At 44.4% G+C, this 20,232-nt stretch overlaps 1 protein-coding gene across 7 annotated transcripts in view; it reads left to right on the top strand.

Annotated features, from left to right (window-relative positions):
* Positions 1–13,671, top strand: part of Pcyt1b (phosphate cytidylyltransferase 1, choline, beta) — a 93,894-nt gene extending 80,223 nt beyond the window's left edge. For 6 of the 7 annotated variants that reach the window (XM_005407850.2, XM_005407849.2, XM_005407853.2 and 3 more), the window contains one exon: positions 9,738–13,671. In XM_005407850.2, coding sequence (XP_005407907.1) covers positions 9,738–9,950 — 213 coding nt within the window. In that variant the 3' untranslated portion in view covers positions 9,951–13,671. The remainder of the gene's footprint in view (positions 1–9,737) is intronic. The other variant, XM_005407852.2, reaches the window with a different exon arrangement.
* Positions 13,672–20,232: the final 6,561 nt, after the last annotated feature.

Raw genomic sequence — 20,232 nt, 5'->3', positions numbered from 1 at the left:
CAACTGTTTATGGAGTTTTCATGTTTTCATTTGTCATTAATTTCTAATTTCATGGCACTATGGTCTGATAGTATACATGGGATAATTTCAATTCCTTTGCATTTACTTAAACATGTTCTATGTACCAGTATATGGTCTATTTTAGAGAACGTCCCATGTACAGCTGAGAAGAAGTGCATTCTAATGCTGTTGGGTGGAACACTCTGTAAAGGTCTACTAAGTCCATATGTTCACACATTTGTTTATGTTGTGTTACTTCTTTCCCATTTTTTTGTCTAGTTGATCTATCTCTTTGTGACCATGGTGTGTTAAAGTCCCCGTTATGATTGTATTGCTACTTATTTCATTTTTCATGTCTGTTAGAATTTGTCTTATATAGGTGGGTGCTCCTATATTTGGTGCATAGATGTTTATGATTGTTATCTTTCCCTCTTGAAGCTTCCTCTTCACAAGTATGTAGTGACCTTCTTTATCTCTTTTGATTGTTCTTGGTTTGAAATTCACGTTGTCTGCGAACAGAACAGCTACACCTGCTTTTTTCTGGGTTCCTGTCACATGGCGTATTGTTTTCCATCCTTTAATTTTCAGTCTTTGAATTTCCTTTTGAGTTAAATGTGTTTCTTGTATACAGCATAGAGCTGGGTTTTGTTTCCTAATCCAATCTGCAAGTCTGCTTCTTTTGGTTGGTGCATTGAGACCATTTACATTGATGGTTATAACAAATATGTACTGGCTTATCTTTGTCATGTTATTTTCCTGCTGTTGGATCCTCCTTTTTTTCTCTGTTAATTGCTTGCTCTGTTTGTTGGTTCCTTTCTGTTGTTGTTCTTGAACTTGCAGTCCGTTTTATCTCTTTCTAGTACATCTTTTAGTACTCTTTGTAGGATCAGTTTGGTGCTCATGAATTTCTTCAGTTGTTCTTTATCATGAAAATATTTTATTTCTCCATTAAATTTGAAAGATAGCTTTGCAGGGTACATCAATCTGGGTTGGAAGTTGTTTTCTTTCAGTACCTGAAATACCTTACTCCAAGCTCTTCTTGCCTTGATGGTTTGTGTTGAGAAGTCTGCTGTGATTCTGATAGGCTTTCCTTTATAGGTGATCTGTATCTTTTCTCTAAGAGCTTTTAATATTCTGAGCTTTTATTGAGTTTCTGGGATCTTGATCACTATATGTCTGGGGGTAGATTTATTTGGTTATGATTAACTAGAGTTCTATATGCTTCACTTATCTGGATGTCTGATTCTTTTACCATGCCTGGGAAATTTTCTGCTATTATTTCTGCAAATAGCCTTTTTATGTCATTTGTGTTGACATCTGCTGTTTCATTAATACCTATTAATCTGACATTGTTTCTTTTTGCTTCGTCTTGCAGTTGTTGAATTGTTATTTCCTGGTTCCTTGTTGTTTTTAAGAGATCCCTCCTTTCACATTCATTAGTGGCAATGCTGTCTTCAAGGTCTGAAAGTCTATCCTCAGCTTCATTCAGGTGGTTTTGCAAGCTTTCAATGGAATTTTTAAGTTCCTGGATATATGTTTGCATCTGTTTCATGCCTTCTAGTTCTTTTCTATATTATTCCCTGAAGGTTTCATTGAGTTGTCTATGCTCTTCTACTTTCTTGTCTATGTCATCTTTGGATATGCTGAACATTTCTTTCATTATTGTTGTCATTTCTTTTCTCACCTGAGACATTATTTCTGATCTAATGTGTTCTATGGCCTGATAGAGTTGTTTCTTTACTTCAGTTGCTATCATTTCAGAAATTTCAGTGTATGACTTCCAGGCTCTTCTATGTTGATGCCTCCTGGACTTGTTTTGGGTAGTGTGGAGGTCTGGGATTGCATTTTGCTCCTTCATTTTGTCATTTTTGAAGAACCAGAGACTGCCTGTAGTGCAGTCTCACTGTCCTGATTGTGTGTGAGTGGCAGGGCGAGAGTCTGAAGATCCCCAGTGCTCAGTGTAGCTTCTGTGCTGGTGAGTGGTGACAAGATGGGGTCCTAGATGCTTCTGACCTTTCTTGCATTCAGGTGGCTCCCAAGAGTGTGTGGGAAGGGTGGGGGGAGGCTCGCCGGCGTTCCTGAGACTGTCTGGGGTTTGGCCGAGCTTCCACGGAGTAGGAGGGGGATGCAGGTCAAGTTCACTGAGGCTTCAGATATTGCCCAGGGCAGAGCCTGCTTCCCACACTGGAAGGGGAGGGGTGAGGGTGAGCTCCCCGAGGCTACTGACTTTGTTCAGGTTTCGGCTGAGCTACCAGAGGAATGTGAGTTGTTCTGGCAGTTACCACCAAGGCCCCAGAAGTTGTCCAGGGATCCACGTGCCTCACACCCTAGTGGGGGAGGCACCAGAGTAGCTCACCGGGTTCCTAAAGGTGTCTGACATTCGGCCCAGCCACAGAAGACACACTGTGGGTGTGGCGGGGAGCCTACTAGGCCCCAGAGGGTGCCCAAGGTTTCGCCTGCCTTGCACGCTGGTCAGGGAGGCAGAGCCCAGACTCACCAGGCTTCCTGAAGATTTCCAGGGTTGAGCCCAGCCTGGGGCGACACACTATGGGTGTAGCGGGTAGCCACCAAGGCCCCAGAGAGTGTCCGAAGTTTCACCTGCCTTGCACGCTGGTCAAGGAAGCAGAGCTGTAGCAGCCTTTTCAAGCTGAATAATACTGCATTGTGTGTGTGTTTGTGTGTGTACATAAAATATCTTATTTTTCTATTTTCCTGTTGATGGACAGTTTGGCTGTTGCCCCTGTTGACAGGTGTGAAAAATGCTTCTGAGCACATTGGTGCCCTCTTCATAGCTAGGCCCTGCAGTTCTCTTGGGTATATACAGAGGGGTCAAATTGCTGGATCAGCTGATACTCATATGTTCGATTTTTTGAGGAACTCCCATACTGCATTTCATAATGGCTGTACCATTTGACATTCCCACCAAGGACACATATGGTTCTAATTTCTCTACATTCTTGCCGACATTTACTGTTTTGTTTTTATAGTAGCCATTCTTAGACACTACTACTTTTTTAAGAGTTTAGATTTCAAGAAAAAAGATATAAAATGCAGTTTGTGGATCTGAATTACATTTCTTACTTGGGAATTTTGGACAGTTGGTTAAAAAATTATCCTTCAATGTATGTACAAGTAAAATGTGAGTAAGCATGAAAATTTTCTTACTCTGTTTTTGTTTTTGGTTTTTCTCTGGTACTGGGAACTGAACTCATGACCTTGCGCTTGCCAGGCAGGCGTTTTGCCACTGAGCTAAATCCCCAGCCCCTTTTTTTTTGGTTTTTCTCCGGTACCAGGAACCGAACTCTCGACCTTGTGCTTGCCAGGCAGGCGCTTTTGCCACTGAGCTAAATCCCCAGGCCTCTTACTCTGAAAGTGGCTAATTACGAGAGAAGTGGTCATGCGCAGGGACTCACTTCCTGGCTGGGCAGCCTCGGGTGAGTTCCTTTGCTTGTCTGGGCCTCAGGGACAGGATCTGTGAATGGGAAGAGTTAGCTTGGCTGCCTCCTCGCACTATTGAGAGGATTAAATTGGTTCACACTTTAAAGCCCTTATCACAGTGCCTGGCACCCCGACAAGTGTCAGATCGACCCTGGCACCTGTGTAAGGGCTAGTTGGTGTTGTTGTTAACGATGCAATTTATAAATTTGTCCAGACCTACAACACCCGTTCTTTTCTCTCCTTAACTTTGGTCTTGCTTTCCAGGGATCCAAACCAGCCCACACTAAAATTTTTTTCATTTCTTTTTAGCAGATATGCCCAAACATACCTAAAACCCTGAAACCTTTAAAGACATTTACTGCCTTGATAGTTGTTAAGTACTTCTTAAAAGGGAAAATTTTGTAGGAGGAAAATAAAATTACTTTCACATGGACAGGACCATAAATGGGATTATTTTCTTGGGGGAAAACTTTATAAATGGAAACCTCTTAATATGGTAAAAGACTGAATTTAAATACCTTTTCTCTTTGAAAATGCCGTGACATGGTCTTCATTATTTGTTATATTTCTAAAGTGCTTTTCTTCCCAGGAAGCTCATTACAAACTGTCTCCTAACTGGATTGAATTCAGCTCCTTTGCAGAGGAACCACCCTTCAAAATGCGCCAGAAACAGGGCACAGAGCCTGCAAATTGAGGCCCAGGGTTGTTTTGCACGGATAGCACATTTTATGTAGTACGACACCACTGTTTATCATTAAGGACTCAAGTTCTTTCATCCTCTTAGGCAGAATATTCTCAGTTATGAGCTTGATTCAAACTAGAGTAGACAAGATGTAGATTTCTTAGAAAGTGGGCTTCTAATGGAAATACTGACAACCCATTAACAGCAGGAGGGCTAATGGCTGCCACTAAAAATATACTTAAAGATTACAGTAATAAAAACACATATTTTAAAGTGCCTGCTAGAGGTTTGAGGCTTTTTTTAATGTTGCTGTTAATAATAGGCCACCCAGTCCTTCTGGCACTTGATTTTGTCTCATAAATGGGCCTAATCTAAGGTAATACTGTTGTACTGTGCTCTTTTTTTTTTTTTTCTGTTTGATTTTGAGGGGGTTGAATGTCTTTTGGTAGAATTATCAGTGCCCTTAATGGAAGGTAAATAATTGGTATATTCGTAGATGTGTAGAATTTTAAATCTGGAAAGGATCTTAGCTATTATATTTGCTAGAGGAAACTTGAGACTCTGACAGGTAATGGGTTAGGGCCTTGGAAGGGAAGATGGGTACTTAGGGGAACTGATAATATGCCTGAAGTCTTAATATCTCTCACCTATGTCATTATTGCGGGCCTGTTCTTCTACCTGATCTTCTTGCCCCGGTTACGTGAGTTATCATCCTTTTTTCCTGCCGTAATGCTATTTTATGATGATTAAAGTAATACGCAGTCATCCCTCAGTATTTGTAGGGGACTGGTCCCAGGACTTCGCTCAGATACCAAAATCTGAAGATGCTCAAATCCCTTATATCGAATGGTGTGGAATTTTCACGTAACCTGCCTAACCCTCCCCTACACTTTAAACCACCTTGCGATGACTTATAGAACCTAATAAAATATAATGGCATGTATGTAGTTGTTGTACCGTGTAAGTGAACAGCGATAAGCGAAAAGTCTGCACATGTTCTTCACAGACAGAATTTTTGATCTGCAGCTGGTTGAATCCAGGGCTGTGGGACTCGCAGATATGAAGGCTGTATTCATTACAGAATTATTAAAAAGACTAAAAGGAAACGAAAAACCACCCGCAGTCCCATTGCCCAGATCTTTCTTCCATGTAAATTATATACATTCTTTCCACATCATTGAACTCATACAGCACGTGGTAATCTGAAATCAGTCTGACTTTGCGATCACTCACGGGTATTTTTTATATTATTAAATATCCCTGAAGAACCTGATCTTCATCAGCTGCTTAGTATGTATGTCACTTTGGAGTTGTGTGATTATTTTGTAACCTATTTAGCGTTTCGCAGTTTTGTCTGCCAGAACACTTCAAGGAATATCCATATACACAATAAAGATTTACTTACATCTTTCATTATCTCCTCTGGCAAACATAGCTTTTTTTTTTTTTTCTGAGAACCACTCTGGCTGCTCTGCTTGAAGCAGGCTGCTTGAAACCCCTCAGAATAGTGGCTGCTATGTTAGCTTCCTACCAGGAGAAACATAAATGTGCTCTTTCGCTGCACCCACATCTGCATTAGCCATCACAGACTTTAAAAAGCTTTTAGTAACCTGATGTATAAAAAGTATCCCATTTCAGTAATTTGCATTTATTTGATTACTAGTGATGCTGAACACTTTTATAGTTCATTTATAAATTTCTTTTGTGAATTGCCTACACACACCATATTCCTTTTTTCATTAAAGTTTTTAGTTTTTTATTTATAAGCACTATTTATATACCAGGACCTATAATTTTTTTTTTTTTTTTTTTTTTTTTTGGTTTTTCTCCGGTACCGGGAACCGAACTCACGACCTTGTGCTTGCCAGGCAGGCGCTTTGCCGCTGAGCTAAATCCCCAGCCCCCCAGGACCTATAATTTGTATTTATTTTTTAAATTGATTTTTGTGTTGCTCAGGATGGAACCCAGGGCCTTGCACGTGACCACACAGGCTCTCTATCACTGAGTTACACCCCCAGCCCCTGTAGTTAAATGTTGCAAATTTTTCCCCTATTGTTTTTAGCTTCCCTAATTTTATTTCATGGCATTTTTTTCAAGTGTAAAAATTTTATTTTTGTGTAGTCAAGCATCAATCTTTTCTTTCATGGTTTCTTTCTTTGCTTTTGTGCTCACACTCAAAGATATTTCTAAGGCACAAATCTGATCATACCTTTTCCTTAGCTAACATTTTCCTGGGGCTCTTGGGGAGGTAGTACACTTCCTTATGGTGCTTCAGGCCTAGGCTACTGCCACCCTGTAGGTGCTTGGGATTCTAGTCATGCCAAGCAACTCGTACTTACTACTCTTTGCTTGCACCCTCTCTACGGAAAGCCAGTTCCCCTCTACGAGTCCCCACAGGCCCAGCCTCCATCTCCAGCCCCTCTTCTAGTGTACTGTGAAAGATCCAGCTCAGACCTGGCCGCCTCCTTTGTCCTTATCTTCCCCTTCTCCTTGTGCAGCACCTGGTCTCCAGAGGGCCTCCATAATTTGTAAAATGAACCACCCAGGTGACAAGCAAAGTCTAAAATAGCTAGTAAAGGTTGAATATTCTTCATCCAAAACTTTTTTTTTTTTTTTGGTTTTTCGCCGGTACGAGGAACTGAACTCACGACCTTGCGCTTGCCAAGCAGGCGCTTTGCCTCTGAGCCAAATCCCCAGCCCCTTCTTCATCCAAAACTTTGAAATAGGAAATGCTCCCAAATATAAAACTTCTTGAGTGTCAACATGGTGCCAGATGTAGAAAATTCTACACCTGCCCTCACGTGCCACAGGCAAAACACAAGTACATCAGAAATACTGCATAAAATTGCCTTTAGGCTATGTACTGAAGGTGTATATGAAACAAATGAATTTTGTATTTAGACTTGGGTCGCACCCCCCAAGATATCTCATTATGTATATGCAAATATTCCAAAATCTGAAACACTTCTGATTCTGGATAAAGGCTACTGAACCTGTAGGAAAATTGGCTTTCAGGGTTAGTTCAGGATCAAAAAGTTGGACTGACCGCAGGGGCCAAGGCTCAGCTATGAGCAATCAAAGGACACCAGGCAGCGCAGGCAGAGCACTCAGACGTCTGGGGAATAGAGCACGACGGGAGGTGAGCAGCAGGCAAAGGACAGGAGGCCAGGAGGGCTGGTGGCACCTGGAGGCCTGCCAGGCAGGAGCTCAGTGCTGGGACTGGATTTCTCAGAAGACTGAAGGGAACAGCATCAGGGAAGAGCTCAGTTCTGAAAGCACCAGGCAATGGTCACCTGAAGCCCCGAAGCGTAAAACAAAGACCTCCTCCCACCGCACAGCCTTTTCCACCCCAGCAAACGGCACTGCCGCTTTGCATTTTCACAGGCCGGAAACCAGAGCGCTTGGTTCCTTTCCCTCCTCCGTGCCACAGCCCGTCTGTTGGTGAGTCCTATTGGCTCTACCCTTAAAATATAGCCAGACCACATATTGTAGGATTCCATTTTAATGATGCTATGGAAAAGGCAAGACTGTAGGGACAGAAAACACATCTATTGCTAGAAGCTGGGTGGTGGCAGCGGCTAAAAAGAGTCTTGAGGGAATTTGGGGGCTGACGAAACTCTCCTGCCGTCTTGAATGTGATGGTGATCATACACTGTGCATTTGCCAAAACTCACAGAACCGTGCATGAAAAAGGGTGAGTTTACTATAGCTTAGTACAAATACAGGGCAAAATATACTGGGATCCAGGCTTTCCCACCATCGTCATCGCCGTCACCCTGCACAAGGGGCCATCCTACTCTTGGATTGCTATCGTGATGGGCTCTTCGATGGTCTTCCTGCTGCTGGCCTCGCTTCGCTGCAGCCTGTTTCAAGCAGACCAGCCAGAGTGGTCCTCAGAAAACAAAAAATAAATTTTGTTACGCCTGTGCTCAGGACTCTCCAGAGGTTTCTCTTCTCAGAGAAAGCCCTATGTGAAACAATCCCCTGTGATTTCTCTGGCCTAATCTCCCCCAACTCCTCCCACTCTTTCCTGCTCACTAATCCTCTCCAGTGCTGCCATGACGGCCTTCCTCCTCCCCTTGAACGTGCCTGCGTGATTCTCCTCAGTGTGAAAGACTCACTTTCCATAATGGCTGCCATGACCCTCAGTGGCACAGCCCTTACTGCCTCCCTGGTGATCTCCTAACTCCCTTCCTCATCCTATTCCTCACCCAACAGACCCCACGCCAGCGTCACATCCTGCTTGCTCTTCCTGGCATTTCATGTGCTCCCCTCCTGGGGTCTTCTGCCTGGAATGTGCTTCTCAGTAATTTCTACTCATGAGGTCTGTATTAGTTAGCTTTCCTCTTGCTAGGACAAACCACCTGACACCCACACTTAAAAAGAGGAGAGATTCCTTTGGTTTCAGAAGTTTCAATCTGTGATTGGCTGATCAGAAGGCAGGAACACCATGGTGGAAGGGCGGGGTGGAGCACAGCTGCTCAATTGCTAGTGGCTGGGAAGCAGCTCAGGGGAGAGCACCAGTGAGAGATATGCTCCCAAAGGCCATACGCAGTGACCACCTCCAGTGGGGCGTCCCTTCCTGACAGCGCATTCGGCTACGAATGTCAGAGCACTAACTCACTGATGAGTATAGCATCCTCATGATCCAATCACCTCTCCAAGGGTCTCTTAATGCAGTCACATTCACAATTAAGCTTAATCATTACAAGGCTCCTCTCTTCTCTCTTTCAGGCCTTTGTTCAAATCACATTTTTCAGTGAGGCCTTCCATGAGCATCCCATTTATAATTACAGCCCCCTGACCCAACCCCAGCTTGCTATCTTATCTTACTTATAGACCACAATTCCATCTAACATATCACATATCTTGTTTATTATGTGATTTCTCCTCATATCCATGAAGACAGAGATTTTTTGTTTTATCTTATCCCTCCAGAATCTAGCACATTACCATTTGCCTGGGAAATAATAATCAGTAAAACTATGTGAATGGAAGAAAAGAAGGGAAGGAAAGAATCCGAAGAACCAACAGTGATTGTAATCTTATGGGTTGGCATCTCACCGTTCCAGAATTTCACACTCAGTTCCTTGGCACTCACAGCCTTTGTGTTGGTCACCTTTCCATCACTGTGATAAAATACCTGATATTAACTACTTAAAAGAAATAAAGGTATTTTGGCTCACAGTTTCAGCCCATGTCACTTGGCCCTGTTGCTTTGGGCCTGTGGTGAGGCCAAGCATCATGGTGGGGAGCACATGATGATGGAGCAAAGCTACTCACATCATGGTGTCCAGGAAGTAAAAAGAGAAAGGGACAGGGGCAAGGACCCAATACCCCCTTTAAGGTTTCCTTCCTCTAGGCCCACTTCCTAATGTTTCCATCACCTTCCAATAGCACCATCAGCTGGGGACCAAGCTTTTAAACACATTAACTTTGTGGGCAACATTTAGTATCCAAACCATGCTAGCCTTCAAAAACATGGAATGTAGTACAAGTCTGTGTTTGTGGGTGTAGGTGTTTCAGGGTGGTGCCTTTCCTCCCTGCCTTTCCTTTTGTTTTGCTGCCACCTGATATTGTTATGTTAACCCAAGTTTTCTCTCAAATTTCTCTCTAGAAACAGATGTTCCAGGAGAGGAGTAGCCGGATGCTACAGGCCTTATCCCCGAAGCAGAGTCCTGTGAGCAGCCCAACCAGAAGCCGGTCCCCTTCCCGCTCCCCATCACCCACCTTCTCATGGCTCCCAAGCAAAACCTCGCCCCCATCCTCGCCCAAAGCTGCCTCAGCCTCCATCAGCAGCATGAGTGAGGGGGATGAGGATGAGAAGTAAAGGTGGCTGTCAGGCAGGAGCCACACCACGCAGGATGAGGAGAGGGGTTCTGGGGGATGCTGGGTGGTGTCTGAGGGGAAAGAGTCACAGGAGCTGCTGCTCCGCAGGGAGACCCTGAGGTCTGCTAAGGGAAGGTCTTGGGACCCGTTCTCCCTCATTCTCCACACAGCCCAGCATGGGTTCAGCATGGAGGTTTCCAGCTGGACAACCTGTACAATCTTCTTAGCATCATCTAGAACCACTCTACTTTAACCTTGCTAAGGAAAAGTGCAGAGCACCTCAGAGGGTCTTTCATGGAGAGGGGTGACCTCTGCTTTGGTCTATACACCCATCCCCATCAAGTAAACCACTTGTGGACGCGGCTGTTCCCTCAACCTGCTACTTCTGCCTCTATAAGGCCCTGCACGTTGCCTCCTACCACCCAAAAGCTCTGCCAGAATAAATTCATTTCCAATAGAGGCAGCAAAGTGCTATTGAAATAGTCGAGTTAAGAGACAAATTCCAGCCTTCTCAGTTCAGCCACTAAGACTTGATGTTGCAACACATGAACTCATTCCAGTTGCAGGACCACAGCTCAGAAACGAAGCCCCGCTGGGGCCAGATGTAAAAGGTGGCCTGGTGTGAACCTTAACTTCTCATTCAAAGGACAGTTTTGTTGAGGAGAACTCCATCTAAGGCCTAATATGTTCCTGGCTGTACTTTCTCATCATTGGTTTGACTTCACTGTTTTCCAGAAATTACCTTAACCTGTGGGAACTGCAACAAGGAAAAACATCCTGTATTGAAAAAGAAAGAGGAGCTGCTTTTGCATTGACTCCAAATTTGGCAGATAAGAAATGTCTCCTGAAGCTTCTCTTAAAGGATGCTATTATGGAATGGCTTTCCCATTTCTGACCAGTTAACGGTTTCATAGGCCTCAAGTAACAGTTCGATGTACCAAACACATAGTATACTGATAGGGGGTGCTACCTGCACGTATCTGTTCTATGTATGCTCCAAATAATGCTATCCCAGGGTGTGTATCATACGCGATGAGTTATATGGTGGTAGCATTTTCCAATATCCTCCTCTCCTGCTCTCTACCCTAATACCCTGCTGAAATCCTTGATCTAAAGAACCATTTGGTTCCCTTGTGACTTGGACACTTTGGCAGAAGCTCATGCCAGATTCCCATAGAAATATTTTGCCCCAACCAGGAAATTACTGTTGTTCTCACGGTCTACCATAACATTTTTTGGGTGAAGGAAGGATCTGAAGAGTTTTTTTGAGGGCTGTGGGCTTAGTTAACTGAACAGTCTAGGTGGTGTTGCAGCTATGTCTGGCACCTAGGTTTGCCACATGAAGTCTTTGTGTGAAGTTACTGCTGCCTAATCGCATGTTGGAAACGGGCAGGTAAAGTCAAGGTTCAGTACCCAACTCTTGGGCAGGTGTAGCTATTGCCTGGTTATGCTGGTAAAGTCAGACAGAGCTGGGACATGATTGGGCAGAGGCCCCAACCAACAACTTGTGGGCAGATCCCAGCACTCCCTGTGACAGAAGAAGCCCTTTTCAGAGACCTTGGGAATCAGCTTTCTGGGAGAAACCAGTGAAAGAAGATGGCATGTCTCTCCCCTTTGTGTTGGGGTCGAACTACCTCCCTGCCTACCTGGAGACAAGTGGTGTTTATTAGAAAGCAAAGCTATGAGGCTAAGGTGGCTTGGGACCTCCTTGTTCCTGGCACTTTCTCCAGAATTCTGAAAAGCATTTGTACAGGACTGAGGGCAAGCAGAAAGATGGTCTCTGAGAGGGAATATTCCTTTATCAGTCACGATCCTCCCTTTTCACATCATTCTCCAGAGAGAGAGAGAGGAGAGGGCTCCATTCTTCCATACTGACTCCCACTGAGCTCCCAGGACAAACGGGGCTCGTGTGTCTGCCGCGTCAGTTGATTGACACACGTAGCAGTGAAAGAACATGATGACAAGCCAGGTAAGGGAAGGTGGTGAGAACAGGGGAAGAGAAAACAGATAAAAGGCTCCTGGACAGAGGGAAGGAAGATAAAGAAAATCTGCTCTGTTAAGCCATTTCAGGGCCTCATTCTGTAGGTGAAACTTGCTTGGGAAAGCCATTTTGTGCTCTGATTCCATGGCCCAGGGCAAACAGATCCCCTTTGACCGGAGTCCTGCTCTAAAGCAAACTCTGGGACTGATACATCAGGCTGGCTCTAAATTTGCAGGCTTCACACACCACATTGACAAGTGCCATGTATGTGACTCATCAGATAGTGCCACCACAACTGCCAATTGTGGGAAATGACCAAGGCCTGGGATACTCCAGGGAAGGGCCAAAATAACCCGTGAGTGGGTTCTACATCTCATCCCTCTAACCTTCAGCAAAACCTCCCCACCTTCTTGAGGAGGAGTGGGGAAGATTCCATAACCCAGGCTTTGATACTCGTGGGTATTTCTCTGTCTCTCCCAGCCCCTGTCACCTACCTTCCCTGCACCCAGGAGGAGCTGGGCCTGGGCTTTGGGCCATCCAGTCAACCGTCATGGCCAAGAGTGAGTTAAGGCTGAACCAGGAAATAGGGAACATGCACTGCAATCTTGGGGAGGTGAGCAGAAGTGATGGAAAGCAAGGAAAGAGATGCTTTTTGCTCTGGGAATGGAAGGAGACCTCAGAGGGAGGAGGGCTTGTGGGCAGCGCTTTAGGATTATGGAGGGGCAGGTAGTGAAGATGGGAGAACACGGGACAGAATGGGTGGGGATCGGGAGTGTGCCGCTTTTTCTACTCCCTTTCAAGGGTTCACTTAGCCCCTACCAGGTGAAGGAGAAGGGTTTCTGTTACAGTACCAACTTCCAAGGTTAGTGGAGAGCCATGCAGCGGCTGGGGTCCCCGCTTCTCCTTTCAGCACTCCACACCTTCCTGACAGGGACCCTGAGATTAAGTGCTGACCTCCTCCTCCAAGCTAAGCACCTGAGGCCAGACTGTTACTTACAGTCACACTGAATGGCCACAAGCTCCTGGGCGCCAGGTCCTTGCAAAGGCAAAGGCAAAGGCGAGGCAGCCGTGCAAGGAGCAGGACACAGACGTCGCCTGGCCCCTGACTTGCTCTGGGTGGAAGAGACACTGGTGTGGGATTTCGGTCTCTTAGGCTACTAGATGCTGACTCCGTCCTTTAAGGAAGGAACAAGAAGAGCACAGATTTATTTTCTCTCCGTCTTCAGAACTTATTTTAGCACCCAGCCATACCCCAGGGAGAGATGTGACATGACGTCACTGGCTCGGCTGAATCAGATGAGCCCCTATCTAGCAGAGATGCGCCAGTGTTGCGGGCATCCAGTCAGCACTGGTCCAGCCCATCTGAGTCTAAAAAAAGAAATAGCTCATGAGGCATATGCAACTTCTATTCTCTTCCTCTTGTGACTCCTCTCTGGTTTTTGTTTCAGGGTGTGTGTGTGTGTGTGTGTGTGTGTGTGTGTGTGTGTGTCTGCAATATGTCCAGGGACAAAGCCATAAGAAAAACATACATACTTAAGACTCTGCTGTACATAGAAGACAAGAATATGACCCATCTGTGTTGTAGCACGACCTTATGCCCAAGCATTTGATTTGCTCTGGTGCTGAATAATGCAAACTACTGGAATCAGCCCCTCTTCTGGTACCTCCTCCCCCTTCCCCTGCTCCCAAATGGAACACAGCATTCCTGACTCGTTTATAAATAAAGGGATGCAGAATTACAGTTTTGCTTGTTGTGTTTCTCAAGTGTGCTGCTGTGTGTTCCTGGGTAAGAGCTCTAACTCAGTGTGAACAATGCAGGCACTGGGGCAGCTGTCCTGCCCGCGACTAGCTCTGGCCAGCTGTGGCCCTGGAGCCCCCAAAGATCTGCCTCCATATTGTGTGGAATGGGACCAAGTCCTAAAGTTGCCAAATCACCCACATCTTGTTTTAAGATCTAAGAGGGGACTGTGGGCATAGTAGTGGTACAGCACTTGCCCCACATGAGAGAGACAGAGAGAGAGAGACACACTGACAGACAGACCGATCCTGGGTTTGATCTCCAGCATCATCCAAAGAAAAAGAGAAACAGGTCCACCTGCAGAGGCTGTCCGTGCGGAGCCCAGCCAGGAGCCTGAATTGTGGGTCCCACCACTCACCTGCTTTGTGACCTTGGCCAAGCCACTTTATTTCTCCAGCCTCAATGCCTGCTTTTGTAAAATGAGTGGGTTGGACGAAATGGTTTTTTGGTTTTTCTCTGGTACCGGGAACCAAACTCACGACCTTGCGCTTGCCAGGCAGGCACTTTTTGCCGCTGAGCTAAATCCCCAGCCCCTTGGAGGAAATGCTTTTTGAGGTCCACTTCTCCCAGCTACCATGCTGTCACTGAGTGGCCAGGGGAACATGCTTACTTCTCACTGAGTGGGAAGCTGGATGAAGGCGTCCTCCAGCCCCGTGGGGCCTCCACCAGCAGCAGCATCGGCAACCTCAGTTTCATAATTGGAGCATGAAGATAAAAGGTTCTCAGGATCCATCTACCTTCCTCATCTCACCACCTGACAGGATGCTTTTCAAATGCACTTTGGGAAGTGGCCATTTAAACCACTTTTCCCTCTTTGGGATAAAGCTCCTTTGATCAGCTGGAGGTGGAGATTCTAAATCAGGATCCCAAAGGGCCATAGTGAAGGCAGATACATTGTTCTGAGCATCGTGTCCACATCCTCCTGTCACCAAATTTAGGAGCTTCCATCCGTGTGGAGAGGTTTAGCTCTTTGAAATGACCACAGTTCTAACAAGAGCCTGGGCTCCAGAACAAAGAAGCCAGGGCTACGGTCAGTAATGGAATAAATTTTAAAGCAGAACACCTATTATTTACATTATTTGGCTTTGCCATGTAAATCAAATGCATTCTTGACAAGTTGTATTTAACATAACAGTTATTTGTTTTTTTTTTTTTGTTTTTGTTTTTGTTTTTCTCCGGTACCGGGAACCGAACTCACGACCTTGCACATGCCAGGCAGGCGCTTTTGCTGCTGAGCTAAATCCCCAGCCCCTTGGTTTCTTCTTGATGTCTATAATACCTCAGACATGTTCCCAAGGGAAAAACAGTAAACTCACATTTAAGGACCTTTATATTTCACCCAAAGGGAATTAACCTTTATTCATAAACAGAACTCCTGGGGGAAAGGGGATCCTATCAAAAATGTCCCCCACACCCCACACAGTCCTCTTGCGTTGGAGTTCTCATTGGCTTTGGAGTCAAATGGCTAAGAAAGTTCTCCAAGTATTCAGCAGGAACTACTAGCTAGGAAGACTCCTGCTCGTGGGCAGGGTGGCACACACAGCTGCAATCCCTGCTACTCAGGAGGATGAGACAAGAGAGTCAAAAGTTGGGGGCCAGCCTGTGCAATTTACTGAGAACCTGTCTCAAGGAAAATGATAAAAAAAGAAGAGCTAAGGATGTAGCTTAGTACTCCCTGGGTTCAATGCTCGGTACCACAAGATGAAAACAAAAAACACACAAGACTCCCATCGAGATTCTTCTAAGACAGTGTGACAATTTACACATATCCAAATATATACAGTGATCAAATCCTTTAAGAAACCACCAAGAAGAACCACTAAAATCTGAAAATATCATTAAGAGTACTAGTATCTGTTGATGCAACTAAGGCATGTTAGGTCTTTTTGAACTGCCATAACTTGTACTCTAGAAAGGACACTGTATTAGCGAAGTTCAGCTGCAGTTGGCCAAATGGGAGAAACTCGAGAAACGTTCTCAGTAACACTGACTTGTAACGCCCCACAAGGTTACTAAAAGCAGAGTGCTGATGAAGGGATTAGACACAACTGAAATATTTGATATGTAACCTTTCATTTAAAAAACGAATGAATCTATAAAGAATATGGAGTGCTTTACCCTTTCCACAGGAAACTTTTCCAAATTACTATACTTGCAAATAACTGTAACTCTAAAATTTCCAAGTCTGAAGAAAGCCTGTTATCATCTGCCGTGTATGTGGCGGGTCATGACTCATGACATAGTCTGGAAAGGTAACTTGTCTTTCTTGTTTGGTAGTCATGTTCTGCTGGACAGATGCTGACAAGAGGCCATGCATGACCCTAATCACAGATCCACATTAGCACAACTAAGTCCTTGATTCCTTCTCCATTTGTTTCCACATCTGGCACCCATGGGTGAGTGGATGGAAGAAGCTGAGGTGTACACAAGCTTCCTAACGCTGTAACAAAGCATGAAAGCCTTAGTGCCTTATGCAAATGGAAGTCCACAATTGGTCTGAACGGGCTAAAATTAAGCAAGTGACAGCCATTCCTATCTGGGGGATCTGTGACTGTGCCTTATGTTAGCTCACGGCCCCCTCACATCCTCAAATCCAGCACTGGTCAGGCAAGTCTTTCTACTTCACATCATCCTGACACTCCTTCTGACTACCTCCCCATTTATGAGGTGTGATCACAATATATGATGAACGTTTAAATTTTTTAAAAATGTATTACAGTAAGAGACACATTGCCATTAATCTCCCTTAAAATACTCCCTCTTGCTTTGAACACACTTATCTCATGGTTCTTGTCACTTGGCAGTCCTGGACATCTTTCATGTCTTTATGAAATGTGATCAAAATACAGTGAACGCTGCTCCCCAGTGTCATTCAACAGAAAGGTGGGCTCATAAAAACATCACCGTGCGTCCTCACTCACCTGATTCACAGGATCCGGCATTGTGTGACTTCTGGGTCTTCCCCAGTGTCAAAACGACCACGAAAAGTAAACTTCTTGTATTGACTCAGGACAAGGAGGCAGCCATGACAGTGCAACTGAAGACACTCATAAAAGAGAACTTCTAGAACTGGTTTATGATGTGGCAAGAGTGATGAGATAATTGTGTTCAAAGTGCAGGGGAGTATTTTGAGGAGAATTAATGGCAATGTGTCTGTAACTGTAATATATTTTTAAAAATTTATACATTTACCATATTTATATCATACCCCCTATGAAGGCCCTTGTGATCACATCAGCCCCACATGGATGATCCAGGAAAAGCTCCCTATTTGAAAGTGATCAGCGATTATGCCAGAAACCTTTACTTCTTGTAATACAACCTGTTCCCAGATTGTGAGGATTGAAATGTAGACATCTTTGGAGAGTCACTATTCTGTCTAAGGTGACCAAGGACAGTGGTCATAAACCTTGGAATCTTTTTCTAGGTAAATAACAATAATCTCCAGGTAGACAGATTTTCTTCTTAATATTCCTATTTAATTTTTTATTTAACAGCTACTAGGGACGACCTTGCTTAACCATTTCTTGCATCTTGACATCCACAAGAGAAGCATGGAATAAAGAGTGGGTGATGTCACATGCAAAGGGACGACTAACTGGTCCCTAAGGAAAGGGTGTTGAGTTCTCAACTCATGAACACAGAGAACATGGCCAGTAGAGAAGGAAGATTAACAGGCTCTTCCCCGTTCCCTGTACACAGCCTCCAACCCACACGCGGCTATATCGAGAAAATAGGGCGTGAACAGGACAGGTAGCTGAAGTCTTTGGGCACTGGACATGCTCCTGCTGAAACAAGCTCAAGGACAGCGTTTCTATCAGGCAGAATCTGTTTTCCGGTCTGCTCTTTCCTTTGTTTTGCTGGCCCCTTGGATGCTGACGCTAGCCGTCTGAGCTGGGACTCATTTTCAGCCAGGCAGGATCAAGCTACTTCGTGCTCCTTTCCAGAGGAACTTATTTCCCTGCCTTGATCTGCATTTTACACTGAAGTCCACCACACATTCCCATCCAAAGTACTCAGCACACATTCGAGTGAGCCAGTAGGTACCGAAAAGATTACAAGGGACGAAAATCCCTGCTGCTAACCCCATTTCACTTTAATAGCCTCACTCTCAGCTCTGGTCTCTCCGATATGTTTCCACCTTTGTTCTTGCTGAGCTTTTAATAAAAAGTCCACATTTCTGGTTACCAAAACTTCTGATTCTACCTAACAGAACTGTATTATAATTATTTTACTAACTTCCTAATTTTGCATTATTTTGACACTCTTTGGGATGGAGTGCTCTAACTGTCCCAGAACGTAAAGGTTGTCAACTCTTACTCAGAGTAGGGGAAAATACACCTCGACAAATAGGCCCAGAGTCTCGCAGGGAATTGTTTAAACTCCCCTCATTGGACAGAGACGGTTTATGAAAGAAATGGTCATCTAGGCCTGACCCTAGAGTCTTTGATCCCAGAAGGACTAATGGGTCTCTTTCACCTGAATAACGGGGCATTTATTTGGCCTCATAAACTGTTACTTCATTACCAGTTTTAGCCCTAGGAGAACAGCTTTCACATAGGGAGCTCCATTCCAGTTATTGTGCTAAGGTGACAATAATTATCTCTAACTGTAGTAAAATTACACTATTAAGCTGTTACTGAGGAACTGTCAAAATCATCTGCATCCATCACTGTTGCTGAAATTGCTAACATGTTTACTTTGTTTGAGGGCTGGCAAATTCTGTTTGGACAAGAATGCCAGGGAACACTAACAGTAGCATTAGCCCAGCTTAGAGTTTTATGCACAGAAGGAAATGGCAAGGCTGTGTATGAGGCCCCAAATTCTAGCTGACAAGGCCTTCTTTCTTTTAAAAATATTTTCCAGTTATCATTATGCAGAACGTCAGTAAAACGGCAAGGATCGTGGGCTTGCTCTGCCCCAGAGAGATGGATTTGCTGCTGCCAGCTTCCTAGCTATTCTCAGACTGTTCTACGACTTGGACTTTATCAGTGCTTTTCAACTGTGTCACATGTTAGAATCTCTGAGGACACTAAAACAAAACAACAACAAAAAAACAAACAGAACTTCCCAGGGTCCCTCTGATGGATCTGAACTAGGGCCTCGGTCTCGGAGATTAATGTGGAGCCAGGCTGTGATTCTCCGGGCTAAGTAATACTTCAGCTCAGGGCACAGAGTGAGCCTGAGAGTAGCTGGATTCGAAGAAGTGGACGACCGATGTCTCGCGTAAGAAAAATGAGACTTGATTTGCCAAGTGTCCACAACAAGAAAAAGTCTGAACATTATTTTATTATATTCTTATCCAAAGAGAGACTATTATGTTGATGAAAGTGTCATCAACGGGCAGAAAGCCAAGGCTTCATCTTACGGCAACCATTGAGAAATGATGGCTGCTATCAAGCACCTAACTCGGTGAAAGTGGGTACTTGATATTAATTTTTTAAAAAATTCAACAGTTGAAATGGCAGCAGATAACTGCCCGGGCCAATAATGGTTGCCACTGGTGATGTGGCTATTTAAGGAGTTCAGTTTAAAATTCAGTTCTGTATTTTAACCGTTCAGGTGGCCAGTGGCGAGTGTAACGGACGGCACAGAGAGGACTTCCGTGGTCCGAGTTGCGGTGGTGGGTGGCGGTCTGCGGAAACCCCTCCTCAGAGGCAACCCCTTCTCCATGCTGCTTTATGATTTATTCATGTGATCAAAGTGTAAATCTATGTGTTATGATGAAGCGAACATCTGAAAGTATTATCAGCAGATAATCACTTGTAAGCATGCATTATTAAGTCACTTAGAAAGGATTTTGAGATGAAGGACAAGAAAGTAAAAACATACAGTAAAGCACAGTGCTTGGCAATAACTTCATGGAACTGTGTGATCTTGGGAAGTCTGTCTGAGCATAAGCCATACCTAACGAATTTCAAACCATGGCAGGAGCAGCTGCTAGGAGAATACCAAGCTCAAGTCATGAATGATGTCTCAGCAAATCACTGGCTTCCAGTAAAATACAGATGAATCATTTTCAAATTCACAGTAAAATCACAATAGCCTTCAAGAGTCACTGGTTTTGTATTCTTTGGGAAAAGTAGTTAACAAACAACATGAAAATACTTACTTATTGCTTCCCATTTTAGGTTTTTAAGGAGCACCATAAAAGATCAAACTTGCTAACAGCCCTGGAATCCACGTGGTTCAACTCCCTAATTTTAGAGATCCGGAATTTTTTTTTGTCTTTTTGAGACAGGGTCTCGCTATGCAGCTCAGGCTGGCCTTGAGCTCACTTTGTAGCCCAGGCTAGCTTCAAACTCGAAATGATCCTCCTGCCTCAGCCTCCCCAGTGCTGGGATTACAGGCGTGCACCACCCACCACGCCAGCTGAGATCAGGAAATTAAAGCAGTTAATAGTGTTAGCTGGTAACAGGAAGAATCTGAATTCCCAATATTAACTCTCCCAAATAATCATTCAAATGCAAAGTTTTTTGCCTCAAATCTTGAGGAAGTTTTGTT

Source organism: Chinchilla lanigera, unplaced genomic scaffold (genome assembly GCF_000276665.1).
Source record: "Chinchilla lanigera isolate Chin_1 unplaced genomic scaffold, ChiLan1.0 scaffold00108, whole genome shotgun sequence".
NCBI lineage: Eukaryota > Metazoa > Chordata > Mammalia > Rodentia > Chinchillidae > Chinchilla > Chinchilla lanigera.
Note: the sequence above shows the minus strand (reverse complement) of the source record. Positions and strands in the feature narration are given on the sequence as shown.